This window comes from Musca domestica, unplaced genomic scaffold (assembly GCF_030504385.1).
Source record: "Musca domestica strain aabys unplaced genomic scaffold, Musca_domestica.polishedcontigs.V.1.1 507, whole genome shotgun sequence".
Taxonomy (NCBI): domain Eukaryota; kingdom Metazoa; phylum Arthropoda; class Insecta; order Diptera; family Muscidae; genus Musca; species Musca domestica.
The window spans coordinates 171,923-198,361 of NW_026712348.1; the positions used below are offsets into that span (position 1 = coordinate 171,923).

Below are 26,439 nucleotides of genomic sequence, written 5' to 3' on the forward strand. Positions count from 1 at the left end.
TGTAATCCATGGCTGTTCGATGTGAATATGGATGTGTGTGTGTGTCCTGTCAGCACATTGTAATGTTCTCCAAACTTGATGCTAAGATATTCAAATTCATGGCATCCTTTACTTTACTCGAATATGCAAACTGAAAGGTATTCGTATCACGTTTAGCCACTTCAAGAGCGAAACCGTGTGACATTTTTTGTCGTAACTGATAAATGTTGGAGTTCGCCTCTTTGGTATGCAGCTTGAGAGTGCGGCTATGTATAATGTTTGGAGCGTCTTGTTCAGTACTGCTTACAATGAAATTGATTTCGTGGTCTGAAAGTATGCAACATATTTTGCATGCACGTTTTTTTGCATGTCTTTTTGGGAGCTAATGAAAATATCCATAGGAAGTCTAGTACCTTTCGTCAGTGCAATGAACTGGTCAACAGCGAAGGTGGATTATTTATTAGAGTATTTTGGTTTTCCTCTAGAATTAGGGCATATTGTAATGACTACTTGTCCGTACTGCCGTCACACGCTGCCCGAATGTTGCTCTGTGGTATTTTGGCCCATTCACGGCGAAGCACCTGCTTGAGGTGATCGACACTTTGGTATTTTTTAGTACCAACCTTGCTTTCCAAAATACTCCAGACACAACAGTCCAACGGATTGGTATCCGGAAATTTTGGTAGCCATTGTGCGCTGGAAATGAAGCGAGGAACCTCATTTTGTAATCATTATTGGGAGGCACGTGCTGAGTGCGATGGTGTTGAGTCCTGTTGGAATGTCCAAGGTCTCCGGCCAAAATGTTTGCGTGCCCAAGGCTTTAATACACCCTCCAGAATATTTTCGCGATAATATTCGGCATTTATTCTGATGCTACGGTCAATTACGGATCGAATACGAGCAGAGAGCATCGGCTGTTATGGCGGCCCACACCATCACAAGTTCTGGTGGCCAACCGAAGGTGCACATTTTCAGCTGACCTCTTTGGCAAGTAAACATGATCATTTTGTTTGTTTACAAATTGCTGGACAACGAATGTTTCCTCATCGGAGAAAACCAAATTCGGCAGTTCACCACTTTCGGGCAAGCGAAGCAACTCTTTAGCTCTTTTGGGTCTAATTTCTTCCCGTTGCGGTGAAACTTCTTGCACTTTTTGGAATTTCAATGGCTTTACCCCGAGCTCCTTTTTCAATATTTGCCGAATGGAATAATGCGATATGTTCAGCTCACAAGCCATTTTTCGGCCACTGCGATCGAAAACCGCGATCAAGTCGCTTCTTTACTTTTCGAAGCATTTCTGTTGATGATGCTGTTTTCTTCCGTCCACTTCCTTGACATCGCGCTACGGTACCAGTATCACGGTAACGAGCGATGGTACGACACACAAAATATTTATTCACATTTAAATGCTGGAGTGCTCAAACAATAGCCACTTCTGATTTTTCAGCCAAAATAAAAAGAAATCACACTATCACGCTTGAATTCCATCACGAATAACTTTTTTTCTGGAAAATTTTCATCAAAATGCTTTTGTACGCTTGTAAACAATATAAGGATCTGTTACTGTTACTAATTTTAACAGCTGTCGGACGAGTAGCTTAGAAATGACTACAGTCTGAACTTGGTTGCAGTTTTTTCATCTCACCCTGTATGTGGGGGAGGTACCAAAAGAAATGGCCCGAACTCTACCATCTTTATAGCAGATCTTGTTTTGATGAAAATATAGAAATGTACAAAATCTGAATGGAATCGAATGTTAATTTCTCGTTTTATTCAAAATGTTGACCCTTTGTGGGGGAGGTACCAGAAGGAGTGGACCAATATTGTCCACTTTCCCACATGGCCTAACACTGATTAAAATATTGGGATTTGCAAAGTTTAAACAAAATTGGATGATCCTTTCTTGATCTTTGAAGTCAATTATTTTCTGTGAAAATTTCGATCTTTTGTGGGAGATGTAGCAGAAAGAGTGGACGGATATTGACCATCTCCGAACTCGATCTATATTTAGTAATAATATTACGATTTAGCAAGTTTCGACCAAAATGGATTCTCCCTTCGAGAGTTAGCGTGCGCACCTTCTCTTCGAATTTCACACATCTCAATACTTCTACTAAACAAGTAAAAAACAATAAGCTCGTCAGGCCGAATTTTTAATACCCTCCAGCTTTCGGTAAAGAAAAAAATTTTCATAAAAGTATCCGAATTTAAACGTGTTCCACTTTAAACTACAGTAACACCGTTTGGATAATGCAGTTAAACTTATCAAAAAACCATAAAATGAGTGAGGCCGTTACATGCCGCCTTACCAAAACGGGAACCTCTATAGACAATTTTATACTTCAAAGATTGCCATCTACCAAATATTCTTCAATACCACATTTGAAACAATTTCGAATATCGGTGGGTATTATAGTATGTACGCTATATGAAAATGTGAAACTAAATATTCAATGTTCTGCCACCGGAGCTAGAACACATTATGAAATACAAATACCAATTTATAGGCGAACCCGTGGAAAAGATTCAAGATACCAATATTGGGAGGTACCCATATAGGGGGGCTATATAAAAACATGGACCTAGAATCCATTTTGATCTACAAATACCAATTTGTATACCAATCTGTGAGAAATGTGGCAAAAACGTGGACCGATAAATATATCTCATTTTAATACCAACCATCCTAGACACATTACAAATTGTTCTGCCAACATTTGAAGCTCTACGTCAAGTAATGTGGGCTGTGTCGTGCTGATCATGAATATTTATACTTTATGGGATCTACGACGAATATTTATGGATGTTACAAACGGAAGACAAAGTTAATATAGGGTGGAGGGTATATAAACTATCATCGAAATAAAAATTTAAGACCCTAAAGAATATACATATATATTCTTGATCAGCGTAAAATTCTAAGACGATTTAACGCTGTACGTATGTCCGTCTGTTGTAATCACGCTACGTTCAAAATGATTTTTCAACGGAATTGTCTAAAAATTCACATAAGGAGTTGCATTTGAGTACTTTATCCAGTAGCAGAGAATTGTCTATACAGGTCCACGATATCGTGTAGTCCCCATATAATGTACCCCCCGATTATCGGTATTTTGATGATTTCAGCCAAATTTTTCAATGGAATGGTCTTAAAATACACAAAAAGGGTTCCTTGTGGGTACATTACCTCTTGAAAGAGATTTGTCTATATACAGGGTGAGATGAAAAAACTGCAACCAAATTCAGACTGATGTAATTTCTAAGCCACTCGTCCGACAGCTGTTAAAATTATTCCAGTGACAGCTCATTATATTGTTTACAAGCGTGAGAATTTTCCAGGAAAAATGTTATTCGTGATGGAATTTAAGCGTGATAGTGTGATTTCTTTATATTTGGCTGGAAAACCGCTCTAGCATTTAAATGTCAATAAATCGTTTGTGTCTCGTACTATCGCTCGTTACCGTGATGCTGGTAGCCCGCAGCCCGACGTCAAGGAACTGAATGGAAGAAAAAAGCAACATCAGCAGAAATTGATCGAAACCCACGTCACAGTAGCCGAACATATTGCAATATTCCATTCGGCAAATATTGAAAAATGAGCTCGCGGTTAAGCCACTGAAATTCCAAAACGTGCAAGGGCTTACACCACAACAGAAAGAACATAGATTGAAAAGAGCTAAGGAGTTGCTTCGCTTGGCCGAAAGTGGTGAACTGCCGAATTTGGTTTTCTCCGATGAGAAAACATTCGTTGTCCAGCAATTTGTAAACAAACAAAATGATCGTGTTTACTTGCCAAAGAGGTCAGCTGAAAACTAAAAATGTGCATCTTCGGTTGCCCACCAGAACTCAAGCGCCGGCCATGGTGATGCCGCCATAACAGCCGACGGTCGCTCTCCGCTCGTAATAATCGACCGTGGCTTCAGAATAAATGCCGAATATTATCGTGAAAATATTCTGAAGGATGTATTAAAGCCTTGGGCACGCAAAGATTTTGGCCGCAGACCTTGGACATTCCAACAGGACTCAGCACCATCGCTCTCAGCACGCGCCACCAAAGAATGGTTACAAAATAAGCTTCCTCGCTTCATTTCCAGCTCCACCGAAATGTCCGGATTGGACTATTGTGTCTGGAGTATGTTGGAAAGCAAGGTTGGCGCTAAAAAATACCAAAGTGTCGATCACCTCAAGCAAGCGCTTCGCCGGGAATGGGCCAAAATACCGCAGAGCAACATTCAGGCAGCGTGTGACGGTTTTATTGGCCGTTTGAATAACTGGTAATTCGTGTCAAAGGTGAACAATTCGAACAAATCTAAACTTATTCTAAAATTTAAATGCTATTTCCGACATTTTTAGCTTTCATTCAATAAAATTAAAAAAAAAATGTAAAAATTATGGCGTTTGACTTTGTTGCAGTTTTTTTATCTCACCCTGTATTTTTAAATTGTTCTTTTCCTCAATCTGATATAATACAAATTACATTCCGCTTTTGTTTTTCTTTTTCCAGTTAAGGGCTTTATTTATTTATAATAATTACGATTTTGTTCTTTAAAGATACATGATTTGTTTCTTGGTTTTTCTATTCGTTTTAAATTAAGGCCAATTTAAAAATTGATATCTTTGCTTTACACAGTTACGAATAATAATTTAAAAATCATTTATTTTGATGTATTGTATTTGTTATAGGCAATATAATTAGAAAAAAAAAGAACTATGATATTATAATCAATTATTAAACTAATTTCGGTAGCCGACGATATAAATGTTTTGGCATAACGAAGAAGATCCAGGAAGATTATAGAAATCATTATTAAACAAAACAACTCACGTTGAGAGCGAAAAGAAAAAATTTACACATTTGGTGTTGTAGTTTTTGTAAAACAAAATTTAATACTACAAAAAAAATAAGATAAAACATAAATGATTAATATGAGTGTAGATTGGATAAAATAAAAAAATAAATGGTACACAAAAAATACTAAGAGAATAAAATAATAATAATAATGATAAACTCTAATAAGAAGGGGATAGCTAATAAAATCTATTATAAAAATTGAAACATGTTTTTTGGCTAAATAAAAAAAGAAACAGGGATAGGGAATTTTATTTTCGTATTCAGTGGAAATAAAACAAAGCCTATACAAGAAAATTTTGAAAATAAAAAAATAAAAATAGAACCGAAGTGTGGTTTTAATTTACATTTTTAGGCGTTAACACACGACCATTGTCCCCATGAACTTTCCAACCGCATTTCTGCTTTTCCTTTTTTACTTCTTACAATGATACGAGAGTTTAAGGAAAAAAACGAAAATAAAAAGAGAAATAAAAATTATTATAAAAGTAGATTGAAATAAAAAAACGGTTATTCTACTCCATTTCTTCTGCTTCCTTCATTCCTTCGCTTAGAAGCTCATATAACCGCGAGAAGTAGAACGACGACGAGCACACAAATATGAGATCAAAACAATCAAAATCAAAGCACCCAAGGCAATGCCAACAGCAATTGGTGCAACATCTGAAGTCTCGGAACTGTCACAATCACGAGCGGTAGAGAAACCAGTAGCACCAGCCGCACGGAAAGCTTCTACTTGGACATCGTGCACTTTGGCAACACCAACCACTTGCGAGTCGATGGTCTCAGTCAAATTCAAATATTGTGGACGGGTACAGTGATAGGACATCTTCAATGGAGCACTGAATTCATTGGAGCGATGTATCAATTGTACGGTTTGGTTTTCTGGAAAGAGAGAAATGAAATGTACTTATTTTTAAACATAATTATTTAAAAAAAAATCTTTTAAAATAAAAACTAGAGCAATAAAAACCGGATTGTTTTTTCCATCCTCGACCATGAGGAAAAAACAAAACAGAAAAACACTTGCAACCTTCATCCAAAACTTTCTCAGAACAACGGACTTTAGTTTTAGTTTATTTGGCAACTCTTTTGTAGTGTTGTAATAGCAGTTATATACATCGTTTTGTTCGTTCTGTCAAGTTTGAAACTGCATTTATTCCCAAAGAATGAAGGCATAAATTTTCCGGAGTGAGTTAAGTAGGTTTATCCGACAATTATAATCAGCAACTTGAACTTGGCGGCAGCAGTATCCTAAACAAAGTTGGGTCAAACTACTCGAGGCTATCTAAGCGGCCGAAGTCCTTTAGCTGACTGTACTTTTTGTATTGCTAATCTGGGTCTTTCCCTTACTTCAAGTTTTAAAGTTCAGCTATTTCGACAGGCTATAGTCAGAAACTTCAGTTCGTCTATAAAGACTCCCTGGCTCGTCTATAAAGACTCCCTGGCCTTCAGCTCGTCTATAAAGACTCCCTGGCCTTCAGCTCGTCTATAAAGACTCCCTGGCCTTCAGCTCGTCTATAAAGACTCCCTGGCCTTCAGCTCGTCTATAAAGACTCCCTGGCCTTCAGCTTGTCTATAAAGACTCCCTGGCCTTCAGCTCGTCTATAAAGACTCCCTGGCTTCAACTCATCTATAAAGACTTCCTGGCCTTCAGCTCGTCTATAAAGACTCCCTGGCCTACAGCTCGTCTATAAAGACTCCCTGACCTTCAGCTCGCCTGTAAAGAGTCCCTGACCTTCAGCTCGTCGATAAAGACTTCCTGAACTTCAGCTCGTCTATAAAGACTCACTGGCCTTCAGTTCGTTCGTAAATACTTGACAGTCTTCGGTTCATATTCCAAACTCGTCTACAAAGATCCCAGTATAGAAACTGGCTTTCACTTTATTTATAAGCTGAAAAGAATTGAACTGCAACGGCTACATCATCCGAACCATAGTTGGACAAGAACGATGTCGATTTCTACTAATCAGGTCCTGACTTCAAATTTACAAATTTGGCTAGTTCAATTTGGCTAGTGGAGTGGAGTTGAAGTTAGGTAGGTTTGGCAGGACAATTAAAGATATGCAGCGCTGTGTACGGGCTTGTATAATACACTGGACAAACGATTTGCACATCTTCATCAATTCGCGCCCAATATAGATTGTAACGTCTGTACCATGCTGAACGTAGTTGACTCAAAACTACCAAATTTTTTCTAGATAGCCGATCATTCAGCTTCTATGTATTCAGGTTGAATTCGAGAAATGTAGTAGTTGACTGCATCAGTATGAATTCTATTCAAACCTGCCTGATAGGATTCTTTATCTAGAGGTTTTCTGTTATATCGGTTGGAGGGATTCTATCCATTATATAATGGGTTGGATGACTTGCAGTTCTCAAGTCAGCATTATGACAGTGTGAATAATTCTCCATTGCGTTGCATTCGTAGACCACACTGGAGACGCGTATCGAACCACAGGACAACCTATCACTTCATAAGAGGTCAATAAGATTTCCTTGCCCGCGCCCGAACATCCAGCGATTTGTGGATCTTGTTTCTACTTTAAAATTTATCGCAGAAAGCTGCGGCTTCAACATGCTGTCGAATGCGACCCCTAGAATCGTAGGGTAATTTTTGGCAGAGGGGCATGCATCAGGTGTGTTCTCATCTCCGCAGTCAATGTGGCCGATAATTTATTGGCGAATATTTTCATATTTCTAGCATGTACCCACGTCATCGACAACAGGACCCAACGTTATTTCCATAAAGTCATTCGCATAAGTAAAGAGCTCAATGCCGTCTGGAGGGCGCAGAATAACACCCCACATCTGGATGAAGTTGATGAAAAGCTACTGGATAGCATCCTCTAATGTTGGGAATGTTTTAGGCTTCAAAAGTCTTCGTTGCATATATTCCAACGATGTCTCACTAGATGCAGTATGGCGGATTGTCTAGTCAATAACAAGGTTAACAGTTATTAACCACAGGTTGGATATTCACATTAAGCTGTCTACCTTACATATTCCATATATATCTCACTAGAAACTAATTCAAGCAACATAAGTCTATATTGAACAGAATTGTGCTTTAAGAGTAATCTGCTTTTAAGTACCACAGCTTATCCCAAGGCCTAGATACATAAGAGTATTTTTTCTCGCATAAGCCATTGGCAGGCTTCCTAGCTGAAATTATGAGAAAAATTTAGAAGGGTCTGCTTTAAATGACCATGTTCTTTAACAATAAAAGGCAGTCGATAAATTGAGCGAAAAGTAAAACTTCACTTGGGTCTTACGGCCTTATAAAACATACATGGTCTATAAAGTAAATTCCATTATAGACCGAATTTGGGAAGGGCCACTCAAATATCTTTGTTCTTTTACATGTTTTTCTTGTACATAAAGTTAGCCGATGCAGAAGAGAAACTCCTCTTAGGTTTAGACCTTATAAAACATCCATATTTGTAGAGCTAATTTCCTTCCAGTCAAAAAATATAATCCCATGTCGATCTCTCTTCATTCAACCCAACTCACCTTTAGCATCTGGGAAGGTGGTGTTCAACAATGGCAATGTAAACATAATCATTGTCATGTTGGTTGTGCCATTGCCACGTTCGAAATTCATCACCATAATGTGTTGAGCATCGGCTGGACCCCAATTGATTTGCATGGATTCTGTGGTATTTTTATCACAGTCTACATGATCGACGACGGCATCCTTGGGAATGTTATACAAGCCATAGACCATTTTATTATCTGGGAAAGAAAAGATGTTCTATTATTGTGTTTATTAATTTGGTCGATTATTCCTTACCTTTGGTTTCATAAGTGAAATTCAATTGAACTGCCATTTTGACCATAATACATGTAGAGTTCCATGTTGCCACATCGGGTTGAGGATATGGTTTTGGGGGTTCAGGCTTAGCTGTGGTGGTGGTGACTGGAGCTTCTGTTGTGGGTGTAGTTGTATCGGGTGCACTTGTAGTGGTCGTGGGAGCAGCTGTGGTTGTTGTTGTGGTGGTCGTAGATGTAGTAGTTGGAGCTGCGGTAGTTGTAGTGGTTGTGGTGGTGGTAGTGGAAGTTGAGCTAGTGCTTGTTGTTGTTGTCTTATGCTTCTCAGGCAAAATTGTCGATGAAGGTACCTCAGCTTTGCTCAAATTAACGCTCATTTGAGCCGCTAAAAATAAAGAAAAAAAAAGGAGAAAATGATTAGAAATTTATTAGGTAAATGACGAAGTGCCAAATATAGAAAGCTGAGAAAATCGACAAAGAAATCATTAAACAATTTGTCGATTTTGGAGCAAAGGAATGGGTAAACTAGTGGGCAGCAGTGTGACAGGGCAATATAACTTATTGCAGGGACGATTAGATTTTTTTCACACCCACCAAATTTGGCCTGCTAATTCTCTTCAATAAGAAGTTAAATAGTATCAGTTGGTTTTGCCGACAGATGTATACCCCCAGACTTGACTTATGATTATTCGAACTGTTGAACCCTTTGTGGGGGAGGTTACGAAGCAGTTGGGCAATATTGTTCAATTCGTTGCGGACCTAAGACTGATATAAATATTAAAACGTGCCATGGAGTATATCGTCTACAGGGTGAGATGAAAAAACTGCAACCAACTTCAGACTACTGTCATTTCTAAGCCACTCGTTCGACGCTGTTAAAAGTATTGCAGTAACAGCTCATATATTGTTTACAAGCGTACAAAAGCATTTTAGTGAGAATTTTCCAGAAAAAGTTATTCGTGATGGAATTCAAGCGTGATTTCTTTTTGTGGAAAACCACAAATGGCTATCGTTAGAGCACTCCAGCATTTAAATGTGAATAATCTTTTGTGTCTCGTACTATCGTTCGTTACCGTGATACTGGTAGAGTAGCCCGGCGTAAAGGAAGTGGACGGAAGAAAACAGCAACATCAGCAGAAATGGTTCGAAAAGTAAAGGAGCGACTTGATCGAAACCCGCATCACAGTGGCCAAAAAATGCCTCGAGAGCTCAACATATCGCAATATTCTATTCTACAAATATTGAAAAATGAGCTCGGGTTAAAGCCATTGAAATTCCAAAAAGTGCAAGAACTTATACCGCAACAGGAAGAAAATAGACTCAAAAGAGGAAAAGGGTTGCTTCGCTTGGCCGAAAGTGGTGAACTGCCGAATTTAGTTTCCTCCGATTAGAAAACATTAGTAGTCCAGCAGTTTGCAAACAAACAAAATGATCGTGTTTAGTTGCCAAAGAGGCCAGCTGAAAATGTGCACATTCGGTTGGCCACCAGAACTCAAGCGCCGGCCATGGTGATGGTGTGGGCCGCCATAACAGCCGATGGTCGCTCTTCGCTTATTATTATTATATTATCGACCGTGGCACCAGAATAAATGCCGAATATTATCGCGAAAACAATTCGGGAGGGTGTATTAAAGCCTTGGGCACGCAAACATTTTGGCCGCAGACCTTGGACATTCCAACAGGACTCAGCACCATCGCACTCAGCACGCGCCACCCAAGAATGGTTACAAAATGAGGTTTCTCGCTTCATTTCCAGCGCACAATGTCCACCGAAATCTCCGTATACCAATCCGTTGGACTATTGTATCTGGAGTATTTTGGAAAGCAAGGTTGGCACTAAAAAATACCAAAGTGTCGATCACCTCAAGCAAGCGTTTCGCCGTGAATGGGCCAAAATACCGCAGAGCAACATTCGGGCAGGGTGTGACGGATTCATTGGCCGTTTGAAGGGCATAATTCGTGCCAAAGGTGACCAATTCGAACAAATCTAAACTTATTATAAAATTTGATGCTATTTCCGACATTTTTTGCTTTCATTTAATAAAATTAAAAAAAATGTAAAAATTATAGCGTTTAACTTTGTTGCAGTTTTTTTATTTCACTCTTTTATACCCTCCTCTCTAGCCATATGGATGAAGGTATAAAAATACATGTGACGGATCTGATTTGATGATTTTATATACGGAAGGAGAAGAAACTATTTATTTACCCAAATGCTTTCATCTTGAAAAATTCTCTGCAGCAGATTCATGCAGTCCATATTGGCAGGCAAAGATAAATACGACAATCGAAAGTAATGTGGTATCAATCCAATTCTAAATTTTCGCCAGAAGCAAACATTTAGAATTGGGTCTTAAAGTTTTGATATCAACAAAAGGAATATAGTCTTGCAAAAGCACCCTGAAATATTTAAATGAGCCAAATGCTCAAAAGGTCAACCCCGAAAGGGTCCAATTATTGAATTACGCCTCGGGCGGCATATTCTTTTATATTTTTCAAATCAATAATCAAATTGAACGTTTGTTCAGTCCTTCAATGAAACATCTGATTGGAGAGGTGCATACATATATATCAGGCCAATATTAAAGTCACTAGGGTCATTTATTATTCAATAGTAAATATTATAAATTGATAATTGCCAAGATGACAACAAAAAACATAAGCACACAAAAAAAAATCGCAATAACTTACACAAATTAAAATTATAATTTGTCATTAAACCAAATGATAAGAAATATTGAAACAATATATATACATAATTGGAAACAACAATGTTATAGGATGATGTGGGATGACGAAGAAAGCACCAACATATCCAGATAATTCCAACAAAACAAATATATACAATTTTTAAATATTAAATTTCCAAACACTCGCCTAGTTGAGGTTTCACAAAATTTATCTTCACATACACACACTGTAAACAATTGCATTTAAGCTATGACTCATTGCTTTTCATTGGCCTGCTGCTTTGTTGAAAGGGTAAATTTACTGTGACACACACACAGTCACTTACAATTTTGTTTATTGCGATTATTTGGCTGATGATGCATAAAGAAGTTTAATCGCGTTTTACAAAAAAAAAGTTCGCTAATAATCACAAAAATAAAACAAAACAAAAACACTACTGTGGTTGCCAAGTGCAAAAGGAAGCTTAAAAGCAAAACCAAAGTATATCGTATAATAATAATAAACGGCAGCAATGAATGTAATTTGAAACCAAAATCTTGGCAAATTATTTAAAATGGCCAGACTTGGAAATAGAGCACAATTGCATTAATTTGAGTGTTGTTATTGTTTTCATTTGAATTGGACTTTAACCTCCGGGCAATGGCAAATGTGTTATGCTATTGAAAGCTCGACATCCTCTCTGATAGATTTTATAAAATAGAATTTTTATCCAAAATTCATATAACAACCAATGCACGTTCATATCCATATTGCATTGCAGCCCATATCCCCACCTTAATTTAAAAGATAACTGCATCCGGAACGGGCCCTGACTTATGGAAGACTTTCGATACAGCTTATAAAGACAAGCTGGTTAGGGGTGTCGAGAGTATTACTTTCCAGACAAATTTAATTGATTATCCAACGTAATCAATTATATGTGTGGACATCAATCATACCTGGAATTGCAGATCAAGAAGTTCAATACCCGTACAGTGAAACTCCTGTTTAACCTCAGCCTTTTCGGAATTCCTCAACTTCCAGGCGGCATTGAGTTCGATATCTATGCGGATCAAACGAGAGCCAGTCGTTGATGACATATTTGAGAGGTTGAAAATCTATCTCATGGAATATAAAAATATTCGCCACTTAGTAAAGGGCTAATCAAAGGCATTTGATACGGTCAATCATGCCATACTGTTTGAGAACATGCAGAGAACCATCCTCCGGCCAAGTTTGAAACGTTGGATAATCAACTATATGTATGGACGCCAGTCGTACGTCGAATTCCGGAACAAGAAGCCCAAAGACCATAGAGTGAAACAGGGAGTTCCCCAAGGTGGGGTGATATCTCCGGAACTGTTTAACCTCCGCCTTTCCGGAATTCCTTGCCCTCCAGACGGCATATAGATCGTAACGTATGCGGATGATTGTACGATCATGGCGTCAGGCCCAGTGGTCGATGACATATGTGAAAGGCTGAACCCCTATCTCGCCGAGCTTGCCGCATACTTCCACGCTAGAAATATGAAAATATCCGCCACGAAATCAAAATCGGTCACATTCTTTAACACATGGTCTGCGGAGATGAGAACACAGCAGGCCGAGGGGAATTTAATGCCGACCACGAACTACCCCAAGATTCTAGGGGTCACATTCGGCAGGATGTTCAAGTCGTCCGCGCAAGCCACAGCTATCTGCGACAAGATGAAAAGTAGGAACACGGTCCTCAAGGCGCTAGCCGGCAGCACTTGGGGTGCGGACAAATAAACCTTGTTGACCAGGTCTGAGTGGCAGTCATATCGATGCAGTCGCGGATGCTATTAGCGGCTATAAAATGAATGCCGTCATCGGAGTCCACCCCCCATCCATTTCAGCTGAAGAACGTCAGCTGCCTAGACAAACCAGGGTAGTTTTGGAGCAATTACGTTCAGGATGGTGTAGTCGTCTCAATTTGTATTGGGCACGAATTGATGAAGATGTGCATGACGCCTGCCCGGCGTGTGATACAGGCCCGCACAACACGCTGCACCTCTTTAATTGCACATCCAAACCTACCCAAATCACTCCAGAAGATCTCTGGCTACAGCCCATTAAAGTAGCCGAATTTCTAAACCTGGAGCTGGGGCCAGATTAGCAGAACTCAAACACTTGCATGTACTACTGCTACAACAACAACTAAAACACCCCTACAAACCTTTCTTTTCTACTTCTAAATATTTTTTCTATCCTATATCTAATTATTCTTTTTAGGATGAAAACAATCGAACAAAGGTCTTCAAGTGAAGCAGCTCCTGTGTGGCTGCGCATAATCAAATCACCAAACCAAGGTTTCTTCCCGTACGTCAGCATAGATCACATGCCGTAGTCACAGTACCTGCTTTTGTGTTACCGTGGGAGTCATACAAACCACCATATGAGGAATAAAACTTCTGCACCCAGGCGTGTCAGGAAGGAACTATACATACGACATACCTCAAGTCGATTTACAGACCCTCAACGAGAGCATAAACCCTATAAGAGATCAGAGAAACAAGAAAACGTAGAGCAAAGAAGACTCTTCTGCTAAACCAAAAAAGGGGCAATTATTTCCTCTATGCACGGAGAGCAACCTGGCCTTGATTGTATGCCACTAGAAAAGGAATTTATAGGTCAGAACAAGTACATCCAGTGTACGACTTGTAGTCTAAGCTCATAAAATCTTCCTTACAATGTTCCTACATGAATAGAGTGCAACTAGGCCCCCTTTTCGTGCACTCCTCGATGTTTCTGTCCCAGTATTCCTCTCCGACGAAATTATGTTTGTAGCTGTAATCCTAACATCTTCGCGGATGGTTTAACTGAAGTCCTCTCTTTGGCTCTCAGACGGGGGTCAAACGTTGATGGGGGCAGTACGACAAGCAAAATTGACTATGCCGTCTTCCAGCGGCAAGGCGGGCTCAGAGAACTTGAGGTGTGAAGGATTCCGCCATAAATCATGCGGGAATCAAAAGAGGCCAAAAGTAGAAGGGGCTAGTGTGCAAAAAATTACCGACCACGGGTTTTCAATGTGTATAGAGAGGGAGAAGATTCGCCCCTACCTGAGACATCTTACCATTTTGCCAAACTTCCTCTCTCAGCATCTGACCCCGAATAGCACTAAAAACTCGCCTGTGAGTCATACTTCAATCGCTGAATCACTAACAGCTGAGGTTTTAAAAACACTCTGGATTTGTGGCCTCGGCTGCATCCTCAAACACAGAGCCAGGTACCGACTAACTGAGATTGTTACACCTCCCAAAAAGAAATTAAAAAACGAACAAAAATGTCTCTACGATGACATTAACTTCAGCGGAATCAAATAAAGAACACTGGTCCACCGCCATATCACATATAGGCATGGAACCGCCAACTGAAGATCTACGTAGATAAGTTATTAGGGTATTGATGATTCAGTATAAACAAATAATGAAGAACTAGGATAAACTGTACGAGGAGGTTGGGAAACTCAAATTTTGTGGATTCATGTTTCTATGGCATTTTAGTGGCTGTGGATCTTCTACCCCATCGCTGAAGGATAGCCTCAATGCTACACAAAATTATGCCCCTGAATTTTGTGAATCAAATTCATTTCACCATATCTGGTTTTTTAAGTATGTGGTTCCACAGAAGAATTTCTAACCCCTCCTGAGGTATTTTGGCGAGGATTTTTAATTTAACTGGGAGGGAGTATTATTACTTACAACCACAATCCACAAAGAAACCGATAATTGCCTCATTGATATGTTTTTGCCTCAGCGAGTAACAGGCTATGTTGACAAGAACAACAATATAAAGACAGAGAGCCCAGAGGCCAAATTCTCGCTTTAAATCAAACTAATTTCGGTGTAAACAACGCATGGAAGATTGAGTTTGGATAACTCTCCAGAAAAGAGAGAAGCAGACACGTAATCTGTCGTACTGATGGGAATTTAAAACAATAATGGAAAATGTACATTCCTGTATACATAATCCTATATTTCCGATATTTGACTTTGTACGTCAACAAAATCAGCATAAATGTAAAGGTCAGGATGGCCCTTTTCATGTATTGGGAATTTCGCCCAGAAGTGACAAAATAGAAATGAAGGGTATAAAAATCAATCATTGCCTAGACGACAGGATAATAGTTAACTCAGATCTTTATTATACTACATCAGCATCTTATCTTCATTCATAGTATATGCCTACACCGTATTATAATCGTGGTACAATAATTTTTATCATTTATAGTATTTGTTAAAAAAAAACGTAAACAAAAGCCACAATCATTATTTTGGAGTAGATATATTTACCTACTAACCTCTGTTGTTTAAAAAAGACAGATAATCTATCTAATCTTATCATTTAGAACAATGTGCTATAGTATAGGATTTACATACATATTCCAGAAGAACAAAGAAAACAACAACATGGCAATCAAATAATGTGAAGATATTAAATAAATAGGCAATCTAATATTTACTTAAATCCACACGAAGAGATTGATGGAAGCTAATGGGGGAAAGAGTATTCAAATGATGTGTACAAATTTGGGATGCATAAAATCTTATCCATTCCGATGCCCTCATATTAAAAAAAATAATTTTCAGGACGGACAAAAGCACTCGTATCTGAATTTCTTGCTGTCATCATGCGATAAGACAAGCCTCTAATACTCCTATTATTCATAATCTCGGATCGATTTTATTAAAAAAAGCAAACATCTTTAGAATAGCTCATATAAGATAATGATTCATTTCTATCGAGATATAAATGTGCTGGAGGCGGGGAAGAAAGTGTGGCTAATAGTATTGATCATCAAGATTGATTTCAATCAAACTCATTGGCACCGCTGACCCCTCATTTCCGCCGACTTCCATTCAAAGAGAACTACATAACACACACTAAGATGTAGTATACTATTTCCTTTGCCACTCCCCTCCACTGATCCCACTGCATGATGCATTTCTCATCTGGCTTAATTTAAATAAAGACATCACTAGAAAAAACTCTGGACAATGAGAACAAAGGTGATTAGGGGGTATTTAAAAAAGAGATGGCAAACATTAACATTCATATCTTCAAACATACAGAGTGACTGTGTATTTTATTTTAAACCATCCCCGATACAAGTGTTGTTGTTAAACGGCATATACAGTTAAAGTCAACACTTGTATCGGGATAAAGAAATAAATAAATAATGCTCTGTGTGTGACTAAAAAGATAAGAACATGAAAGAGACTACAAGTATAGTATGCTTCAATTAAGATAATTCTATTTGAACTAAATGGCCTGCGGGATACGAGAAAAATTGACGGTCGATTCTTAAGTTAAGGTGGTGATTCTTAAGATGTCTGGTTTCGCTTGTAAATATAAGGGTGCGGAATTCTACGGAAATTTTGGAAGAATTTCTCTTTGAAGTTTTCAGCGTCCGCCAATGCATCTTCGCAAGTAATCAACCACACTGGCCCTAACACGAATTATATTTTCGTACAAAAATATGATGCTGGAAAGTCTGTAACCATCGGCGTGCATAGAAAATTTTTTCGAAACATTCCGGTTTAGTTGAGCAGTTTTGAATGCCTATTTAAGAAGATGCAGCCTTTCAGTTGGCATATCGGGAAAATATTTTGTGTTATACCATTAATTCTGTTGCCGATCTCAGAATCTCATCTTCATTTGTCGAGGCAACTGAAAGGCGGGAGATGTCAAATAAGAATATTTACTCTTTTTTTATTGAATTAGATCAAGCCTGATCGACAAGTCAGTTGATCTAGACCGCCGACGTAGCCAAAAGAGTACAGAATTTATATGGAAAAGTTAGTTGCATATGTCGAGACAACATTCTGTGTTATGCCAATAATTTGGGTCCAATACTAAACCATGAAGGCAGCTGGAATGTGGGTCACATTGGTGGAAGACATTCATTCTGTTGTAAGGATCCAAATAATTTCACAAGTAGCATGGCTACCGGTCGGTTTTGACATCCTAATCCGTGGAACTTAGAAGTCATCTCTTGGTTTCTGTACTCCCTCTCCCTTTATAGACGACATCGAAAGAAAGATTTGTGTGATCATGAGATTGTTGACAATGGACAAGCGTAACTCCGTACACAATACCTGCCCTGCAAATTTAAATGATGATAATTGGTTTAGAGCCGGGGCTTAAAATTTTCGAACTCTCTAAATACCTGCTACAGTTCGATAGAGGCATAATTCTTGACAGTGTACAAGCAAACCTCAACAACTAGGGGATTAAGATCTGGCCCTACGGAGAAAGTCGCTATCTCAGCCAAGGAAACCATGTGAATTCCTGAAATTCCTGAATTTTCTTTTTAATTCCGTATCTTTTGCCTCCCAAATACCGACTTAGAGATGAAAACATGCCAGAATTCGATAGAGTAACTATTCTCGGGTGTGGGCAAGAATAGCTCGTCAACTATAGGTTCAAACCCTGAAAAATTCAGAAGACCATCCAACGAAGAGAACTTCGAAATGTAAATTCGTTGACAATATCCGACGCTAAAACAGCGTCCACAATCTTTATCACATAGACGGGGAGGTGAGAATGGAACTCAGTGTGCAGATCGAGAACGTAATTCCGAATACGTACTACTTTGACAGCATGTTTACGTCGGCCGCGCAGGCACAGTTATCTGCGATAAGTTGAAAAGTAGAAACAAGACCTTCAAGACGCCAGCATTTGATGCGCGGACAAGCGGACCTTGTTGATCTCTTATAATGCGATATGTCGATCTGTCGCAGCTAAGCTCCCACATATATATTCCATCCAATTTGATGTTTAAGTACCCCACGTTCGTATGATACACCCCACAAGAATTATGTTTGGTACCAGATATCAGATACAGCCCAGAAATACCTCTGCCAAATTGTATCAAGATCGGTTGAGGTTTGGATATAGCTACCTTATATATCTTCAACCGTTTTCGGGTTAATTGTGCACCAAATGGCAAATATCAGTCCAAAAGCGCTGAATTTTGGTACATCCGTCCGAATTCAGTCCAGAAGCAAGTACATCGAATTCGGAGAAAATCGGTTCAGATATAGCTATAGCTCCCATATATACGTTTCATCCGATGTGGGGTTTTAAGTCCCTCACATTCGTAATATGCATTCGAAATGCCGGTTCGACTAAGATTTAGATATAGCTCCTATATATATCCTTAATCGGAATTCAGGTTTATTGTGCAAATAATGGCTAATACCTGCCCTACATCCTTAATCGGAATTCAGGTTTATTGTGCAAATAATGGCTAATACCTGCCCAAATGGAGGGAATTTAGGGATGTACGTTTCCATTTTGTGGAACTCGGCTCCGATATATTGTAAATAAATTCCTTCTCAAAGTGATATCATGTACTCTATAGCAATGTTATTTGGTATAAATGATGAAAATTTCTCCGTCAAATTTAGCGAAAATCGATTTAGAATTGGATATGCCTCGCATATATTAGTTCTCTCTGCAACCAAACTCTAAAGCCAAATCTTGATAGGTGATCTTCTTAAAATAAATTATTTTGTTATGGGAGCGCTACTAAATATTCATAGTTGTGTAGGGTATCATATAGTCGGCCTGTTTTACGACAAACAATAATGCGACTTAGTTTTACGACAAACAATAATAGATTGAAAATGAAATCCAAAAACCACAACAGCACCACCAATAACGAGGCGTGCTCATATGAGGGTATGCAAAAAACCTCAAGCATACAATTACAGGTAGTTAAGAAATGATTCACTTCATGTGGTTGATTTTCAATACGACAAAGGGCAATGTCATAACTTTGCCCTTTTCAAGAAATGTGCAATTCGAAAGGTTATGGTATTTTCAATTGACATCTAAAAATAAACCACAAAATAAAAGATAAATTACTAAACAATATACCCTGAACTTGTTGTCAATTTTACATAAGAGAAAGAAAATCTAATAAAAAAAACGCCTATAATTTTGTTCAGTTTTTTCTTCAAAAAGCATGATAAGGGCCTATTATGATATTGGTCATGGGATTATTAGTCATTTGGCTGCTTTTGTTTTGCATGAACAGAACAAAAAGGAAAAAAATGAGGGTGGCTGTCCAGTTCAGCCAACCAGCCAGCATTGGCAATTTGTCTTAGATGTTGTTTATTTTTCCATAGAAATTCTTCATAGAACTAGTTGAATGCACCCGGCTTGTATTACAAATTGCATTTGTGTGGTTGCTGCTATGCCAGCCAGCCACCATTGCTGATTTGTGTGTGATTTTTGTTTGGGCTCCAAAAAAACTCGATGTGGAGGAATTTGTTAAATAAACAAGTTGTGGAGATGAGTATGGAATATATTTTCCACATTTAAAACAAAACACCATTTACAGCAACAGGCATTTTTACAAATGAAGCAAAGCCACAGAATGAATACCCATATTATCATTCCGTTTGAAACTCAAATCTTCCCTTTGCAATGTGTGAAATAAAAAAAACTTTCCATAGTGTATGTATTTCTGATAATTATAATTTTGTTCTGTTTTTTGAATTTTTATTCACACATACCGTGCCAATAAATGCAAATAAAAAACCATATATGGAAGATGACTGATAAGTAGGAAACTGCTCATGTAAGTATATTATAAAGAGGAATCGGTATGTGTGTTTATTTAATGTAGCTGTTACTTATTTAATATATATTAATCACAGTTATATATGTTATTTGTATTTTATATATAGAGATTTGCATTTTACACGAAGGCTGTTTGATATCAACAATAAAACCCTTGAAAGAAAGAGTGCAAAAATTCATTGCGAATCTTAAAAAAAATGGAAAGTTTCCATTTACTTCCTACAAGATATTTGATATATAAAAACCCTGACCACTCCCGGTTTAGGCTATTTATAAAGACGAATTTAACAACAGAAATCGTCAAAGAATGAACACCCAAACCAGTTTGAGCCAGAAAAAGTTAAACAACGACAATTAGCAAAAGCAGATTTTTTTTAAATCTATATCACATATTAGTCTTTGGCCATGTACTAAACAAATTTTATTTATTTTATTTTATTATCAAAGCGGTGGAATTCCCGGCACGTTTGAGCCAAACTAAAGAATAAGTTAGAAGCATTGGGGAAGGACGGTGGAGGCTACTCTTTCGATTTTGTCTCTGAACAATTTTCTAGACTGGGAGCTTAGGCCACAAATCATATATTGCATGTATTTTGCCTATCTTGACATAGGAACGTAGGAATGGTGGGTCCTCTGAAATGGTAACTTTCTGGTATTTTTTGTACATTTTACATAGAAACCATAAGATTTTGCTGTCAATGGAATGGATGGGCTTAAATAACGACCAAGTTGTCAGACAGAGGCCAGTAATCCGGCAAATTATTGCGAATACGGTACTATTAAGGCTGAGTTAGAACAGTATCTCTGGAGTCTTCTGGGAAAGCCTTCTGCTTCAAGAGGAAGAGGGCATGGATACTACAATAGTTCATGCCTCGTCCTCTAATCAAGGGTTAACTCCTACGAAAGCCAAACCGATTATTAAAGTCGATCTGTCGATGGAGATTCTTCGAAAACCATGCTCTCAAAAGCAGAAGGCAATTAAGGTAGAAGGAAGACAGAGCTGTTTCTCCATTTATAAAATCGGAATGGCGCTGAATTCTCCCGACAGCAAAATTGCCAAATCTAGAGAGGCAAGGGATAAATGGTCATATTGGCGAACTATAAATTACTAAAGTCGATCTGTCGATGGGGATCCTTCGAAAGCCCATGCTCTCAAAGCAGGAGGCAATTGCGGAAGGAGCACAGAGCTGCTTCTCCATTCATAAAATGGAAGTGCCGCTGAGTTCTCCCGACACTAAAATTGCCAAATCTAAATTGCAAGCGATAAATGGTCATATCGGCGAGCGATAAATTACTAAAGTCGATCCGTCGATGGGGATCCTTCGAAAGCCCATGCTCTCAAAGCAGGGGGCAATTGAGGAAGGAGGACAGACCTACATCTCCATCTATAAAATGGATGTGCCCCGCTGAGTTCCTTCGTCACCAAAATTGCCAAATCTAGAGAGGAAAGGGATAAATGGCCATCATAAATTAAATAAAGTCGATCTGTCGATGGGGGTCCTTCAAAACTCACTGGGATAAGTAGTTGCAGCTATCACAACGAACCTAAAGCTAGTTGGTAAGTTTGAGAGGACATATTCCAACGCAAATAAGCATGATTCCCACTTACAGAACAGGGTTGAAACCAGTCGTTGTCTTCAAAAAAAAAACCGACGATTGTGGGAAACCACTGTTTATCGGGAAAGGTGGTATCGAAAGGGTCTGGACAAAAGCAGCCATTGAGGCGCCAAAACCGGAGGCACGAACCACCAAAGCAAGGGAGGGCAAGGCTGAGATCAATTTAATTGTACCGGAGACCTGTAAAAATGTTAATTGGAAGAAGAAGAAATTGAAGCCCTTGAAAATGGTTCAGCTGATCGCATCAGTTAATTCATCAGTTAAATCCGCTATAACTGCAAAGGAGGTGAATCAACAGGTGTACAGTGCGGAGACAATTAGAAAGAAAACAAAAGCGGATGCAAGAGTGTTTTCTCCGCTGAGTTACCAATCTCGTCAAAGGTAACAGCCTTAAACGCGACCAAGCCCCCCACCTGCCAGAATGCCGCCCTGGAAACTGCAACAGGGTGCCTCCTCATGACTCCTGTAGACTATTTACATGAGCAGACATGAGCATTTACACACCCCACCCAGGCGCATCAGGAAGGACCTGCATGATCTAGAGAGAGGTCCAGCGATATAAGAGAGAGCCCCTAGATCATGAAATCTATCAAGCCGGTCTGTATAGCATTCATACTGATGCAGTTAACAATTCTAATATGAATACCAATAAAAAGGTTTCCTTGTTATTTATACCGTCATTTGATGGATAGATCTTTTCCGTCTAGTTTTTCAGGGAAGACGTACATGATCTAGAGAGGAAGGTTCAAAAATATAACAAAGCCTCTATGAAACATGAATAGTGTGTTCGAAGTCTATCCCATCCATTGCAGCTAAAGAACTCAGCTGTGTAGATAAAACATTGTAGCTTTGGTTTAACCACATTGTGGGTGCTGTAACAGTGAGGATATATCGAGCACAGCTTGGTTATAAGATGGAAATAATCTGCCCAATAATAGCCCTCGGCGGAGTATAACTCGAATAGTGATGGATCGTACTATGAAAGGGCACCGGCGAAACAAGCTAAACTTCCCCTCTATGAAATCACAGCAGATTTACCAAAAAAATTAGACCAAACCATCAAAAATATTTTATTTAAGGATCCATTTTAAATGAGTGATCTTAAATATTTTGAAACGGACTCCGAATAAAGTGCCAAAAAAATAATAATCAAATTGGGTCTAAAACGTATTAGTTATACCCTTTATCAAAATGTTTCAATTTCTTTTTCAAATAAAAATCTTTCACCAAAAGTCTACTAATTGACCTCCCGAATGCGTTGAAAAAAAAAAAAACAAAATTATTTTTATAAAAACAAAACAAACAATTTACAAGAATAAAATATTATTATGACAAACAAAATTATATAAATAAATAACTGGAAATGTTGTTGTCGTTGTTGTTATTATTGTTGCTATTTTATTTTTTGCAAGTATCAATAGTTCGTGTGTTTATAATTGTCTTTTCGTCTGCCGTCTTGTTTTGTATTTATTTTCTCAATTCTATTCGCTTTTGTTTGTTGGAGAATCAAATAGACGAGTTGATGAGGCGTTTGTATGGGTTTGTGTGGACGTGTACACTTTGTTGATCATTTGAGGGGGGAATAACAAAAATATATGGAAAAATTCAGCAACAAATATCGTACGTACACCGTCATATAAACATTTTTTTGTCATAAAGCTAAGTAAAAAAGAGGCTACTACTCGTTCATGTAATGAGCAATAGTAGAGCTGTGATTGGACAGTCTAGGCACGTTGATATTGTTATGAAAAAGTCCACTTTTAGGGAATACAATATAATAGAAATATAGTAGTTGTTATATCGGAAATTCAGCTTGGTATCTGAGGCAGTATTTATATATCCGCGAAGTTTATTCACAAAAGAGATTACAAATTGGACTTGCCAAAAAAAGATAATACTTTCACTGTTTGTTTTTAAAGTAGATAAAATCATGAGAAATCATAAACATCAAACAAGAATACATGCACTTGCCATCTACCCGTGAAGATGCCGACATAACAGGTGATTAAGATGAATTCTCTATAAATGGGGACTTAGCAAAAAAATATCATACACCACAGAGAACCGAAATATTAAATTGCAGCTGATTTGGTTGGACAGTTTGGGGTCATAAACCTTCAAAATACCGAAAATCGGGATGTGCCGTAATATAGAGGTTATACCAACGTTGACCTAAAATTTTAATGAGGAGTGAAACAAGCCACTATGAACCGGAATGCCAACCTAGAGCTGCGGTGATTGAAATCTGGTATCAGAAACGAGGAGTGAAACAAGACACTAAGAACCGGAAATGCCAAATTACAGCTGATGCGATTGAAAATTTGTATCAGAAACCCCCAAAACAACCGAAAATCGAGATGTATCGTTATATGTGGACCTACATTGACATTTTTTCTGAGGAGTTAAACTACCAGCATAGAATGTCAAATATCAGATTACAGCTGTTTCGGTTGGAATTCGAAAAATCCCACAAAAATACCGAAAATAAAGAGGTACGAGGGTTACCAAAAATGAAGCTACTTTAAATATTTTTTTGTGAGGAGTTAAACTAACTTCCAAAAAGAAGAATGTTCAAATTACAGTTGTTTTGTTGGAAAATTGTGTCAAGCCTCCATAATATATCGAAAATTAGTAGCTATATTTATATGGTAAGTGGGGACTTATAAAAATGGACCAAAACTGACATTCTTGTGAGGAGTAAAATATCCACTGAGAACCCAATTTGGTAATTGCAGCGAATGTAGGTGATTGGAAATTATATGCAGAAACCTCCAAAAATCAGGAGCTATATGAGAGCGTATCATGTGAGGAGTTATTGCAGCGGATTTGGTTTCAAATTGTGGAATATATATCGAAAATTAGGAGCTACCATTAAATGGAGGCTACACATAAAAGTCAAGAGGAACTCATGTATGTAGTTACAACATAACTACTCTGGTCTGTCTAGGCAGCCGACGTTCTTCAGCTGCAATGGATGGGGGGACGGCATTCATACTCTAACACCTGCCTGACGCTTCTTGGTCTAGATGGTTCAATGAGGAGCGGCCTTGTTGAAGTTTTCAGAGCACGATTCTGGCAGGTGTGAATGCTCTCCCACTGCATAGTATTCGCAGACCACACTGAGCAGCCAGAACGACATATCACTTTATAAGAGGTTAACAAATTGTGGGATGAACACACCCCAGAACACACACCTTTTAAATCAATTTTGAAAGGAGAAGGGCCTAGAGCCCTGCGCGGTATTTCAAAAAAAAAAACATGTTCGTTTCGAACCAATTTTGAAAGAAGGGCTTAGAGCACCACGTCAATCATCCTACCACACGTCCCCTTCTGGGTCCTCAGTAGGACGACACAATTTTCTTCATCGGGAAGTCCGTACTTTCCTTGTTATGGGCCTCTAAGTTCCGTAAGTACCAGTGTTCCAGTCCGGTGTTTGTAACACTAACCAAGACAATATTTCTTTAAAAAATGAATAAATGAATTTTAGTGGGTAATCGTTCTTAGACAGGGAATTTAAGACTATCGGCTATAGACGAACTGCAACACCGGCTACGTGACCAAATCCTTTTTATAAAGCAGAGCTAGATTGGGTTTTGTGATCGGGGGCACTAGAGCTTTGCATTGATTTTTTATATATTTTTGTAGTCAGGACTCAATTTTCAGATCGATCTCCAAAGGGCCCCTTAATTTTATAGAAAGTTTACATTTTTATCGAACGTTGTTGATTGGAATGCCATCCCATTCATTGATTCCCGTGTATCCAGTATCTTTAAAAAATCGTTGAAAATCTTTCAGCCGCAGGCACATTATTTTGAGATTTTTTTGCGTCGATTTTAATTCCGATTTTCGCTGACAATTATGCATCCATAAAAAATATTATGTATTTTCAACGGAGCCAAGTGTTTCCCTCACTGAGAAATTTAATAGCAAGTTGAATATCAAATGAAAATCAAGTTCATCGTCTGTGGTTATCCATTCATACGGATCTCTTCCCCGGTACGTGACGAACGATTTGTAATTTGTTTGAAATTTGTATTTGCTAATCGAAGACGTGACAAAGGGCTACGAGCAAAAATGTATTTCCCCCTTATTTTAATTTATACAAAATTCAGGCGATCAGCTGATTTATTGCTAATGTCTCTTTGAGGTTACATTGTGCATTTCCATAATGGAAATCTATTTTCCAACTTTGTATTGTCATTGCACCTTACTACTCGAATAGAGGAGAAAAGCGAATGTGTGTTAGGAATCCATAACACACAACAAAATGAAAAGGGTGATGGTGATGATGATAAATACCAGTAGAAGCACAAATGACTGGCGAACAAAGAACTACTAACGACGTTATGTGCAATAGAAAGAATATATTTGCTTGCAATTTATCTACACTCTGCAAAAATGGAAGAAAACAAACAAATTTTACTGCAAATTAAATTAAATTACCTGTTAACAAGCAAGCCGTTGATAGCAGCAAGAAAATGGAGGTTTTATAAAACATTTTTGCTGTTGTTGTTTTTGCTGCAACTATGCAATCAGAATAAATTTAAATTCACCGACGACAACTTCCTTCTTTGTTCTTCCAAAACACACAAATTTCACAATCCAACAGTCAGCTAGCCAGAGGGATTTAACTTTGCTACTTTATTTTTCCAAATTATCGTTAATGCGTTGTAATTAAATGGAGGAGTGAGATTTTCCGTCTTCCTCTCTTCTTTTTTGTTTTTTTGCTGTTCTACTCTTTGCAATAATTGTCACCTTTTAACAGTGAGTAATTTAGTTTTGTTGTATTCTTCACTTTCAATTGTATTATTTTATTTCTTTTGTACAGCGCAAAAAAAAACACAACAACGACGCACTCAAGTACTGTTTGTTCCAGCGTTTTCGTTTAAATAACAATCAGCAGTAAAAAAATTATTTGTAGGTCTGCTCCACTCAACAAA

The 26,439-nt window shown here is 38.2% G+C and overlaps 1 protein-coding gene across 1 annotated transcript; it reads right to left on the reverse strand.

Moving 5' to 3' along the window:
* Positions 1-4,463: 4,463 nt before the first annotated feature.
* LOC101891282 (lysosome-associated membrane glycoprotein 1) lies at positions 4,464-26,439 on the reverse strand. Its single transcript, XM_005181842.4, has 4 exons — positions 25,943-26,439; positions 8,622-8,984; positions 8,342-8,563; positions 4,464-5,713 (listed from the first exon to the last, which is right to left on the reverse strand). Exons 1-4 carry the CDS (start codon positions 25,995-25,997, stop codon positions 5,379-5,381), a joined length of 975 nt encoding a protein of 324 aa, XP_005181899.1. The 5' UTR covers positions 25,998-26,439; the 3' UTR covers positions 4,464-5,378.

Excerpts from the sequence above, each read along its gene's own strand:
- LOC101891282 (XM_005181842.4), bottom strand. The coding sequence starts at position 25,997 with ATGTTTTATAAAACCTCCATTTTCTTGCTGCTATCAACGGCTTGCTTG. Across the intron at positions 8,985-25,942 it reads AACGGCTTGCTTGTTAACAG|CGGCTCAAATGAGCGTTAAT; the intron begins GTAATTTAATTT and ends CTTTATTTTTAG. Across the intron at positions 8,564-8,621 it reads TTTCACTTATGAAACCAAAG|ATAATAAAATGGTCTATGGC; the intron begins GTAAGGAATAAT and ends TTTCTTTCCCAG.